This window comes from Rhinolophus sinicus, chromosome 15, assembly GCF_057876585.1.
Source record: "Rhinolophus sinicus isolate RSI-liver-muscle chromosome 15, RSI-T2T, whole genome shotgun sequence".
NCBI classification, from domain to species: domain Eukaryota; kingdom Metazoa; phylum Chordata; class Mammalia; order Chiroptera; family Rhinolophidae; genus Rhinolophus; species Rhinolophus sinicus.
In genome coordinates this window covers 20,871,577-20,884,461 of record NC_142515.1, presented here as the reverse complement: position 1 = coordinate 20,884,461, position 12,885 = coordinate 20,871,577, and the positions used below count along the sequence as shown (strand labels likewise).

General features: G+C 39.7%; 1 protein-coding gene and 1 pseudogene across 1 annotated transcript in view; one reads left to right on the top strand and one right to left on the bottom strand.

Annotated features, from left to right (window-relative positions):
* CFAP58 (cilia and flagella associated protein 58) overlaps positions 1–12,885 on the top strand; it is an 89,238-nt gene that overhangs the window by 18,458 nt on the left and 57,895 nt on the right. Inside the window, exons 8-9 of the mRNA XM_019725132.3 lie at positions 733–815; positions 3,495–3,686. Coding sequence (XP_019580691.3) covers positions 733–815; positions 3,495–3,686 — 275 coding nt within the window. The remainder of the gene's footprint in view (positions 1–732; positions 816–3,494; positions 3,687–12,885) is intronic.
* LOC109443857 (riboflavin kinase pseudogene) lies at positions 6,038–6,905 on the bottom strand (annotated as a pseudogene).

The window sequence follows — 12,885 nt, the reverse complement described above, 5'->3', positions numbered from 1 at the left end:
AAATGAACAAGAACTTTCCCAGGATTATTGCTTATAATTACAAATAAATAAAATGGAAGCAACTTAAATGTTATAAGGGGGATTGGCTAAATAAGTTATCCATTTTCATATGGGGAAATATGGAGTCATTAAAAATTCTGATGTAGATGCACCTTTATAATATAGAGAGACATTTATTTTATGTTTGTTAATTATAAAAGCAAGTTACAAAAAGTATGTATGCTATTATTCTCTTTGATATATATATATATATATATATATATATATATATGAATGTATGTATACTTATATGTACACTTATATTTGCAGAGGAAAAGTCTGGAAAGAGACATATCAAAATCCTAAATAGAGTGTGGTTGATTCGAATTTTTTCTTTTTGTTTATTTTTATTTCTAATTTCTTTCTGTATCTCTACTTGCTTGTATAATAGGATTTGAAAAAGAGTAAGAACTTTTTGGAGTCAGAGAAATTGTGCTCCCAGTCTCAGCCCTGTCACCTTTTGGCTGCAGACCCTTGGTATGTGACTTAATTTCTCTAAGCCTCAGTTTCCATCGGTTTAGTGAACAGGAAGGCCTATCTCACTGAGTAATAATGAAGATTGTGTAACAGTTAACAAACATTTTTATAGCTACAGGTAAACATATAAGGCAGTTTTGTATCACTTTGGCTTTGGCAGATACTTTCTTAAGTTGACTCCATATTTATTTATTATTTTTCTTTCTGGTGATTTAGAAGTGGAGGCTTCAAAGAAACAAGCAGAACTTGATAAGAAAGCAATGGATGAGCTCCTGAGAGAAAGGGACATATTAAATAAGGTGAGTTTGTTCCAGTAACACTGGCTAAATAAGTGTCTTTCTTTAGCGCTACAATATCTGCCCATAACAGGTTGTATGAGGAAAGAAAACTCTGAGGCAAACCAAAGTAGATTAGAATAAATAATAGTGTTCAATTTTCCTCTAAGCAGCTGTCTGCAGCCCGACATTCACTGATTTTGAATTGAAACCGCATTATCACCTGTGAGCACAAAGGAACTTTGGAGGATTATCATGTAAACCAGCAGGGGATTTCAGAGTGTTTGTGGGCTCTGTTTTTTATTTCTGATGTGTTATTTAGCATCCTATACTGCCCCAATTTCTGAATTTAATGTCTATGATCTGTAACTTTTGCTAATCCAGAAAATACGGGTGAGTGCTAATAAAATTTTAACTTTGATGTGTTAGGTATAAGGATGGCTGGTTGGTGATATAAAAAGTCTCTAACTTTTCCTCCATCTTTTCAGGATTGTTGTAGGCTTTGTTTTTTGTTTTCAGCCCTCATTTCTCCTAGTCTTTGAGCCCAACATGGCCCAAAGCTGAGGGAGGAGTTGGGGAAGCTTGAGGCCTGGAGATCTTCCATTTGAGGCAGGACCCAGGCCCCACCCTTCCCCTCCTTCCTCTCCTTGCCCCTTCCAGAGGATTCCTTCCCTCAATAGACAGTCACTCTTAGGAGATTAACTACTTTCAAGGATGTAGGGTAAACCTTCCTGCTCAAGGATTTCCTCCAAGAAGTGATTGGCCAGGTGTAGAGCTGGGAGGCTGCTTCCGTAACAGACAGCCTGATGGCTTTCTGCCAAGACAGCTTCATCTCATCAAAGTAGATACAGCCTAGATTTGTTCATTCTGACTTTTCATTACTTCTTTAGGTTTCCCAGAATTGAATAACTGTTAACAAAATAAATTACCCTTTGGCTTAAAGTAGACTATTTAGGAAATCTCAGGAAATACTTGGGAGATTAGATATCTTTACGTTCAGAACGCCTTAAGAAAATTATTAAATTTTTTTTTTTTAATAATCCTGGAAACTGTTCCTTTATTCTGTAAATTTCTACATGTAAACAATATTATTGGATATAGATTTTTACATTTATTTTTAACATGTACAATATTCAATCCATTTATACTTTATATATACTGGTAAACAATTGATTTTCTGCCGTGATAGGACACGTAGCACATTATTTTTGCATTTACCTGTTTGATTTGATTCATGTCAATTCCTCCCTTAGGGCAGGGTATGCTTCCTTTTCTTTCCTGGTCATTGCATCCTTTGGGCCTAGCACAATGCCCAACCCTCTGCAGGTATGCAATCAACATTGATTGATAATACATTCTTACCCTACTGACTTGAAATGCCACCTTCATTGACTGAAGGAGTGACATAGTTTTGACAGGTGGCTATGTTAACATATTTTGGTTCTTTCAGTGCAATGCTGAAGTGGCTTTGTCTTTTACAGAGCAAATGTTTAATTTAATACTTGAAAATAAAGTTGATCTTTTCTACGTTCTATGTTATCACCTAAGCAAGATTTAACGTACATTTTACCCGTTTATACTTCAGTGGTTTTCAGACCTGGCTGCAGGTCTGATTGGTTAGAGACTGGGAAGGGACGACGAGGTGTCTCATTGGAACCCAAGGATACAGCTGGGCTCCAGGAACTGTTAGGAACCTGGCCTGGCATTCTTGGGATACACAGAAAGCCACCCCCCCCCCCCCCACCGCGAGACTTCCTGCTGAGTTTTTGCTTTGTTCCCCTCTTTCAGTGAAGATTGTCTTGCTCTGTTTCCCAGTCCACATGGCAGAAAAATGGTTATCGCTGACAGCTCCCACATGTACATCTTCTACTGAGTTGCAAAAATCTAAAGGCCCTATTTCAAAAGTCCCTGGGAAGGGTCATTTGGTCCATTCAGCTGTGGCTAGAGAAGCAGATCCTCTGGTATGAGCATGGCTGTCAGACTTGCATTGCCGTTAACTCTGTGTTTTGGGGAACAACCTGGCTTCTTGGGCAGCCAACCCATGGTGTTTCCATTTCAGCATCTAAAATCACAAGTACAGCTTTTCTTGTTTTTAAATGTAGGTGCCTAGGTTCCGTCTCAATTTCACTGAGTCAGAATCTCTGGAAATGAGACATAAAGCATCTGCATTTTTTTTTCATTAAATTTATTGGGGTGACAATTGTTAGTAAAATTACATAGATTTCAGGTGTACAATTCTGTATTACATCATCTATAAATCCCATTGTGTGTTCATCACCCAGAGTCAGTTCTCCTTCCATCACCATATATTTGATCCCCCTGACCTTCATCTCCCCCCCCACCCCACCCCCCTTACCCTCTGGTAGCATCTGCATGTAAAACAAAAACAAAAACAAAACTGTTCTTTTTCTTTTTATTGTGGTGAAATACACGTAAGATAAAATTTACCATTAGTGACATTTAGTACATTCACAGTGTATACTCACTTCCTAGGGATGTTGTGGTCGCTTCGTGCATTTATATGTGTGTTTAAAGTACCTTGTGCAAAATTAACACAATAAACTCTTGATAAACTGTAGAGAATATGACTGTTTTTACTCATCTCCAAAACAACACATCTAATTATTTTAGGGTTGAGGCAGGGAGCAAATTTAACCCCTAACATTTTGAGTAATGGGGCTGCTCTGTTGTCCTTATTTTTAGAACATGCTCAAGGCGGTCAACGCGACCCAGAAGCAGCTAGACATGGTAAAGCTCCATGAACAAGCCAAGAGGAACCTGGAGGAAGAAATCCAGAACTACAAAGATGAGGCTCAGAAGCAGAGAAAAATCATCTTTCAGCTGGAAAAGGAGCGAGATCGGTACATCAATGAAGCCAGTGACCTAACCCAAAAGGTGAGCCACCCCTTGTGGTGATGTGAGTGAGGGGAGCAGCTTGCCTTCTTTCTGATTGTTACATTTCTGATCGTCACACTGTTGCAAAGACCATTTATTCAGATTTCAGCTTGTGGTTCACGGGAAGAGTTAAGAGGAATGATGTTGACCGTGTCTAAGTTGTCCCAGAGCTGATCCTGGACCAAACTGTGAAATGGGCAAGGCTTGGCTAGGTGACCTCAGTTTCCCCTCCTCGAGCCCCTCTCCCAACTTCCAGGTTCTCCACCTTCCCTGTTGCCCTACTGAGAAAAGCATCTAATTAAATGACCTCAAATTAAGAGGCAAGTAAGGACTGGCTTCATCTAAATGTGTCACACATTCAAAGAGCTTTTTTATTTTAAAACGACTGTGAACCTAAAACTTCACCAGTGGTGGGAATTCACACATGGTGTAGCTGACTTCCAGGCTCTGTTTCTTCTAAACTGCTTGAGAGGGAGAAGGCTCAAGGCAGCATCTTTAAGAATGACTTCAGGGATTTGGATTTCACTTTAACCGGTTGTCTTAGCACCTTGCTTGCATGAAGCAGGAGTGGTTAAACTAGTCTTGTTTTTGGTGCATTCACAGATGGCAATGGGCAGTGGTTTCAGGATAGGGGTGGGAGCTGGGGAATGAAGGGAAGTTTTAGCTATGAGGTTAGAAGAGAGTTTGGGAGAAAAGACTCATTTAATGGGTTTTTTCTCCCTCTAGCAAAGTGTTGCCTGCTATGCAATGTAAGCCCTCTCTTCCGTCTCCTCAATGAAATCTGCTATAAATTCGACAGTGTTTACCTATGCTCTTGCATGTTTGTTTTGTTTTGCTTTTTTTGGAGTGGAATCTCAGGGAAGATGACAAGGAGACAGTCAGCATTTGAGTTATAAACATGAAGAAAGTGGGAAACAAGCTTTACTAAGAGGAAGTCAGCTTCTTCCCATTTAGACTACATAAATGCTGAACAGATATTTGCAGAATATAAGTTTGGAGAAGTACAAATGCATATGCTCCGTCCTGCCTTGGGCAGACGTGTCTTCCTGGTAAAAGATCCCCAAGTGAATCTCATACCCCTGATTGGGAGCCATTGGAATACAGCATGTTTCTCTTCTGACTTAATCATCTTAGAAGCTCCATTGATTGATTTACTGACTCTGAAAAGATTGGTTGTCAGTTCAGGCACTTGTGTTCTCAAGCTTGGGCTAGCCCATTAGCCTCTTTGTCATTGAGCTTAAGCTGTAACAACCAACCCCCAAATCGCAGTGGTTTATAGCAACAAAGATCTATTTTTGCCCCTATTCATGGCCTTTGAGGGTCAGCTGCAGCCCTACTTCGTGTCCTCTTCACTACAGGCTGACTCTGTTGGGATGTGCTGACCTCGTCAGAGGGAAAACAGTGTAACAGTGGACCTTCCTGACACTCTCAGAGCTTCTGCAGGCAAGGGAAGGGCGAGGGTCTGTTCACTGATATTCCAGTGGCCAAAGCAAGTCAGGTGGCTAAGCCTGACATCTCTGGGCAGGAATATGGTCCTCCTAAGGAAGGGGCCTATATGGTGAGATGGGAAATACATCGGAACATGCAATCTATTGTAGCCTCCCACTTCTCTTTCCTGATAATCAGTCTCTCTCCATTCCTGGCTGCCATAACACCAACTGTTTTTATTTTTATTTTTTGAAAAACACTAATTTTAATGTTTTAAAACACAGACAAGACATGATAGGTAGAGGGAATCTAGACCAATTGGAACTGAGACAGCTGTAACAAAAATGAACACAATACAATGATTTGATCTCATAAAAACACTGAATAATGAGATTAAAATTTCACAGGTCTTCATGTTTGTAATAATATATTAATGCACAAAATATCAAAAACACAGAGTATGAATTTTCCCCCTTAGGTTTATAATAAACTATCAAACCTCTATTTAGTACATTGACTTTTATGAGCCCTCTCTGTTGAACACGACACGCTATATAAGTATATGCTAGTATTTTACCCTGGGAATTATAGTTTTCATCTCCAGCTAGTGACTTGACTTTTTACCCATAGCTATATACATTTCATTTCCATTATAAGACACTTAAGGCTTTTCTAGTGGTAAATTTTAATCAACATATTACATAAAAAGAATCTTGATTTTAAAATGAATCTTTTTAGTACTGTAACATGATGGGTTTAATCGAACAGTTGAAGCATAATATGGTAACTACATTGCACTGTTCAAACTAGTTCACAGCTGTAGGAAAATGTTTGATTTTTAAAATATAACCAAGTTGAGATTGCCTAGTTATGAGCAGTAAAATACTAGAAAACAGTGAATGAATAAATAAGATGATTCTTCATCACTGGCCATTCATTATTTTGGTCTTAGGAACCTGAAAGAAGTTGTCTTCTTTGAATTTTTAACGTTCTGGTAAATCTAGTCATTTCTTAGCTTTCTCAATATCACCTTGAATTGCTGACATAAGTGACTCGTAAGAATCAAAGTTCTTTTCTGGTCGGAAGTAGCCAACGATGGCCCCATTGAGGATTTCCCCATAGAAGTCCTCTTTGAAGGGATGCATGACATGCGTTTCCATGGACTTCTTTGTATTCTTGTAATATTCCATTCTTGTATTCCATCCTTTGCTCACCACCATCTCATGGACGTCTCTGCTTCCAGTACTGGCCTGACCATAATAAATGCCCGTGGACATATCAGCTGGAAGACTATCTACTACTTGTTCAGGAAAGTTAGTTGTGGGGATGCCCAGCTGCTTGGAGCCATGGCCAAAGTCCTGCACCACTTGGCTGGTGGCGGAAGTAAGGCAGGTGCCACATGATGCCGTCCACAGGTCAGGCGGAGCTGCCTTCGAGAGGCAGTGTGCCAACCTGTGCACCACTTCCCCACCCCCCACCAGCCGGGGGACACAGGCAGTAGCTTGGCTTGTGGGCGGGTAGAGGCACAATGGGCCAGGAGGCACTGGAAATGAGGGGTGGCAAGCCCCTTGCACTGCTAACCCAACAGAAGCTGCCAGGCGACTCAGAGGCTGCCAGAGCTAACTGCTAGAACCCCAAAGTGCTCTTACAAACTTCTGTCACCTCTCAGCAACCCGGGGCAGTGCTTCCTAACATTTTTTGCATCACAGCACATGTAAAACATAACTTGTCTATGTCACGGGGGAATAAGGGGAATGAGACTGTTGAGGGCGGGAGGAGACTAACCCAGGGATGCTGCTGCCCCTGTCCTACCTGGCCATCCAGTGAGGAGAGCGAAGCAGTATTTTTGTACATTCCTGTAACCCATGTAAGACTCAGCCGTTGGTATGGTCTGACTATGGGGCAGAGTCCAAGTTTTTTGTTCCCCCTGGAGAGTCCTTCCTCCCCTTTCTGCATGGAAAACTCCTATTCTCCCGTCAACACCCAGCTCAAATACTCGTCTCTGGGATCAAGTCTGCTCTGACTCCCTAGGAGGATCTAGTCACTCCCTTCTCTTTGGATTTGTAGATGTCTTGGGAATAGCACTTATCATCCTCTAGTGTAATTACTTATTTGCACATTTGTTTTCCCTACTTTACAGTCAGCTCTTGAGAGCAAGGAGTTTATCTCATTCATTTCTTCATTTACAACATGCTGGCATATAGTAGGCACCAAAAAAGTGTTTATTAAACAAATGGATAGATGATGAGTGTTAAAAAGAATGCTGCCACTGATTTTATTATAGGAGTGTATATTTTTCTCTGGTTCCTTGTAAAAGAGAGATACTGGTACCAAGTTTTGCGGGTAACTTTTCCACAGTTTCTGATTTTAACTGCATGAGGTTATATAATGTCTCACTTAAATAAGTTAAGTACAAGTTCTTAAATATTATTTATCAACTATAATTTTTCTATCTCTTACTTAATCCCTGACAGCATATATTAGTTGCTACAGCAACTTGTGCCATCTCTGGACTTCTTATTAAGACATATATCTCTTGCATCCTCCCCATATTTATTTATTTCTCCTCTCTCTCTTCCTCTTTCTCTCTCTGACACACACCCTCATTCCCACAAACAGTTCCCTTTCATGCATTCTATTTACAGGGAGTTGAGGAATAATATCAGGGGCTGGGGAAGATGTTATGAAACTGATAGTTTCATCAACATCTAAAGTGAATATACATTGTTCCAAGTTTATCCTCTTGACCCAGCAATTTCTTTTGTAAAAACTGAATGGACGGAAAAATAAGAAATGCAAAGATTTTAATAAAAGAATATTCTTCAAAATAAATTGTGCTACATTTATTTGATAAACAGTTTGTACAATTAAAATCATATTTTTGAAAAAAATTTTTAGCAATGGGGAACGTTTACAATATGAATTTGATAAAAGCAGATTGCAAAATTATTTATGTGGTTTGACCCCAATATTATCGGCATGCATAGGAAAAGGATTGGAGGTATATATCAGGGGTGGTTGTGAGTATTTAAGTGAGGTAGTATTTGTAAAGTATTTAGAACAATCTTTGGCACATAATAAGTACTATGTAAGCCTTTCATAAATAAAGAAGCAAGGAAGCAAGTAAGTAAATTTGTTGATAAATAGTCCAGAGTTTTTTCTTCAAAGTAGTATTTGAATGTAGCTATGCTCAGCTTCTTGTTATATGTCAATAAAGTGCAGACATAGGTGAAAAGTTTTACCCGCATCAAATACTAAGGCTGACATAAAGCCTAACGCTGAAGTAAAAAAAAAAAGAGAATGGATGAGGATTTTAAAACCACCAGAGGTGAACTGAAAAAACACCTGGACCTCAACTCACGGTCCCTTGAATTTGCTTCATAAAAGAGACTACCTGAGCAGATCTAGAAAGATGATTTAGAACTCTCCCACCATCTCTTCCCTGACTCAGTGTCTGTACTGACCAGGTCATTCCACCTGCCAGTCAGCTGTTTGTGTCCAGGTAGTTGGGCAATTACAGCAAACCCAGAGAATGAGTGGGAAGGCAGGCAGCTGAGGAACTGGTGGTGGCCCAGTATATTCTGAGGATGGTGGCTTAGGGAGGTGTCAGGGCAGAGAGAATCACCCGTAAAAATGGGCCATAGTAGGAGTTACAGTTTTTCCATAGGCTTCCTCAGCTCAGAGTGACAGAGAATAGGCTTTGGGCCTGGGCCTCCTACAAATCCCTGATGCAAGAATACTAGAGATTAGAGTTGGACGGGGCTCTGTTTCCAGCTGGAGATTTGAAAGTGGATTCTAGCACATTCTGGGACACTAAGGATGGGAGTGACCTTAGCAGTGCTGCTCCTAGGTTGCAATAAATCCCACCTTGCTCAAGGATGAATAAGGGAAAATGCAGCTTAATGGGGCCAATGGAAAAAATATGCCTTTGAACCAGAGGACAAGAGTGGCCTCTGGAAGTCCCAGAGTAAAAGCCCGGCTCGGAAAATAGCAAGATGTTTAGGTGGAACCCTCTGAAATAGCCAATCTTGTAAGTGAAAAACAGTTGACGCTCAGGGATTTCCTAAGGTTCAACCGAATAGAAGAAAACGCAGAGAAAAGGTTTGGCTTCCTTCCAAGAGTAGAAATGTACAAAAATTAGTGCTAGGGAGTGCGGTGAGCCAGAAATGGGGAGGAGATGAAAAGGCTTGAAAGAGGAGAGCAGACAGTCCCAACATCAAGACAGTAGGCTGGGCTTTTCTGGAAGGAATGACCCAGGAATTGCTAAGAACAGGGATGCCTACTATTTGATTTTAAGTTCTTCACTGTTCTCTGTACCTCAAACCTTCAGTGACAATTGGCTGTATCAACCCTGTGACTGGATTGCACTTTGAAGGGAAGCAGGAATTGGATGGTGAGGGAAGTGAGGTAACGCATCGTAGAAAAGGGTGCAGTACATGCCAGAGACAAGATACCAGCTGAGAATCCAGAACCTTATGGAAACAGGAAATCGAAGCCTCAGTTCATTAGGAGAAATATCATTCTTTTAAGACTTCTTGGAGATAGAAGGTGGGATGTTGGGTTTCCTAGCATACAGAATGGGGCTTCTAGACTTTTTGTTGTGGTTGTTAAGGACGGGGTGACCCCAGAGGACACAGGACCGTCATCTGGGTTATAAGGCCAAGATGACATTACCTCTAGGGTAAAGCAAAGTTGAAATAAAAAGAAAGAGATGGATAAAATAAGGAGCAATTGTAAAGAGATGAAAAAACACACAAAACCCAAACAAAACAAAACAAACAATGGCAGATTTTAAAGTCCTCATTAAAGTTAGTAAAGAATAGAATTGATGTGGTACAAAATGTAAGCAGTGAAATGGAGTGCAAACTTGAGTAGTTCTCCTAGAATGCAGAGGAAAAAAAAAATTAAAGATAAAAATTATCGAAGAGAAGAGAAAAGTAAAGGACGGGCACTAGGAACTAGCCTACAGACAGTTGCTCTCTGATGGTAGAACTGAGATCCAAAGCAGAGATATGATGGCAAAATATTTTCTGGAGATGAAAAAAGAACTGTGCCTGCAGCTCGACCATGTCCCAGGCAAAATCAGAGACAGGAGAATCTCATAGAGACTTGCCCTAGAAGAAAGTGTGTGTGTGTGTGTGTGTGTGTGTGTGTGTGTGTGTGTGTGTTGTTTTACCTACAGTGATGAGAAAAAGCAGTCTCTGAGAATTGGGCAAGGAAAAAAGAAGCCTAGTTGCCTTTTTATTTTAATAGGAAAAAGAGTGGTTATCCTAGGGTGGTAGGGATATAGATCATTTCAATTTCCCCCTTTTGTGCTTTTTGTATTTTTCAAATTTTCTAAAATGAATATGTATTACTTTAATATCTTGACCCTTTCCCCCCCAAAAAAAGGAAAAAAACAAACAAAGGAAAAAGTATTAATAAAATCTTGCCCTTCCTTTAAGGACCAAATACACTTCTAGTTTCCCAAGGACCTTTATTAAAGGTGATCTCTGACTCCTCTGTACTTGGTTACCCGGTCTGGCAGTTGAAGAAATCCTGTGCCAACTTACCTTTATTTGTGTGTCTGCCTCACTCGACTTACAAGCTTCTTGAGGGCAAGTCTTATTCAATTTTGAGTTCTTCATGTTATTTATTTACTAAATAGGTATGCACTCAAGTATTTTTTTGAAAGAATAGATGGAAAGCATAGTAGAGTCTGAATTAACGATTCAAAGACTACTTTTAGTAGAGCAAATTCTCCTTCAATAATATATTTATCAGGATGGGTCTACTCACCCTTTAAATTCTTTTGCAACATGTTGCGTGATGGACAATATTATTTGAATCATTCTTGGCAATTTTAGCTGTGAGTGACTTCTGGCATGGTCTCTTCCTTGTGGCTGCAAAAACAGTATAAACATTTGCCTTCTAGTTCTTTCTGTACAGAAAAAGAAAGGTGGAATCTAAGATGCTGAAAGCCCTACATTACATTTTATTAATTTAACTTGGCATTTGCAAATAAGAAAGAAGATCCCCTTTTGTGCCAGAAATGAACGGCTCAGAATCCCATACCTTTTCTTACGTGTTTGTCTCAGTCAACGCTTGCTCTAATATTGCTGCATAATAAACAACCACCAAATCCAATTGGCATACAAAGATAAGCGCTTATTTTTCACTCACACACCTGCAGTTGCCTGGGGGCGGGGGTGTCAGCTGATCTAGGCTGGGCTTGTCTGAGCTCGGTACAAGGCTGTGGGATGGGCCTAGTTTTGCTCTACATGTTTATCATCCTCCAGGATGCATGGTATTCTCATGGAGAAAGGAAGGAATGTTATAGATAAACCCAACCGCATAAGCACCTTTCATGGTTCTCCACTTGCCTAAAGTTCTCTGATATCCCATTGGCTATGGCAAGTCACATGTCTAGGCCCAACCTCAACAGCAAGGGGAAATAGACTCCTTCCACGCAGGTGGTGGGGACCGGGAGAGGGAGTGAGCATTTGGAGGACCGTAAAGTAATCTACTACCATGTTTCAGCACTTCCTGTCCGTCCTTATGGTTTTTCCTCTGCTGCACTCTGTATTTTACTGTTCAGCTAAATTGACAGGCAACCAGGAGTGGCATTGTAAGTTGTAGTCTACCGTATTTACTTTTTTCTGAGCTTTTACAAATTCTAGGTAAAACCATTCCTAGCTGATTTTTAAACCTGAGGAGCATTTTGCATGCCGTACACTTGGTTCACTTTAGGACCCTGTTTTTTTTTTATTCTAAATATTAAAATTCTGGCCGTTACCTCCTAGACATTTTATATACCGAAAAGCAGTCTTTCACAATGAATCCCTACTTAGAAGTTTCTTAGCTCTCCACTTATTTGCCTATAACAGTGTCAAGCAAAGCTCTTCTAGACAGACGTCACAAGAAATGAATAACAACATGCTTTCAACGGCTTAGAAGTAGGTGAGAAAAGCAAAAGATCAAAGAAATATTGTTCACTGAATAGGTACTTCATAACGAAATGAAGCTCCTGTTTTTTTGATGCTTACTTGAAGTTTTAATACAGAGCATCTTTAATAGGCTAGGATCCTGGAGAGGAGCTTCAAGGGGGTATATACAAATTATAAGCTTGTTGTGTTATAATAAAAGAAGTGTACTATGGATCACTATTTTCCTGCAGAACAGAATATCATCCATGGAAAAATCAAATTGATTTGTTAAGTAATAATCTATTACCATTTATTAAATGATTAAATTATGACGTGCTAGTTAGCTACATGATGGCACAAATATATATATTTTCTCCCTTAAATTTTCATAATGGTCCTTTGAGGTGGATATTATTATATACCTCATTATATAATGTAAGATGCTATTAAGAAACAGAAACATACAAATGCCTCTATAAATTTAAGATAGAGGATAAAATAAGAAGGCAAGAAAAATAAGAAGACTTAAAATTTCACATGCTTGGGAACATAGTTTCTTTTTTTTAGAGAGTGAGGTTTTCAGTTTCATTAAGAAGGTAAAGGCATTGTCAGCATTCAAACCGTCGAGTCAGAAAAACTTATTTGAGAAGATTATTGTACTGATATTTCATCAAATGCTAGTTAAAGGGTTCCAAATTCAGTGACCTACTTTCTTATCCTTCCTTAGTCTATGTGATGTTTTGACTATGCTGCAGATTTCCAGCATGTGTTATTGATTTTTATCTCCGCCTCATTTCCATTGGCAGGTTGTTTTAACAGAAAAAGAAAAGGTAGGAGTAGGTTATAAACGGGGACTGTACCCTGAG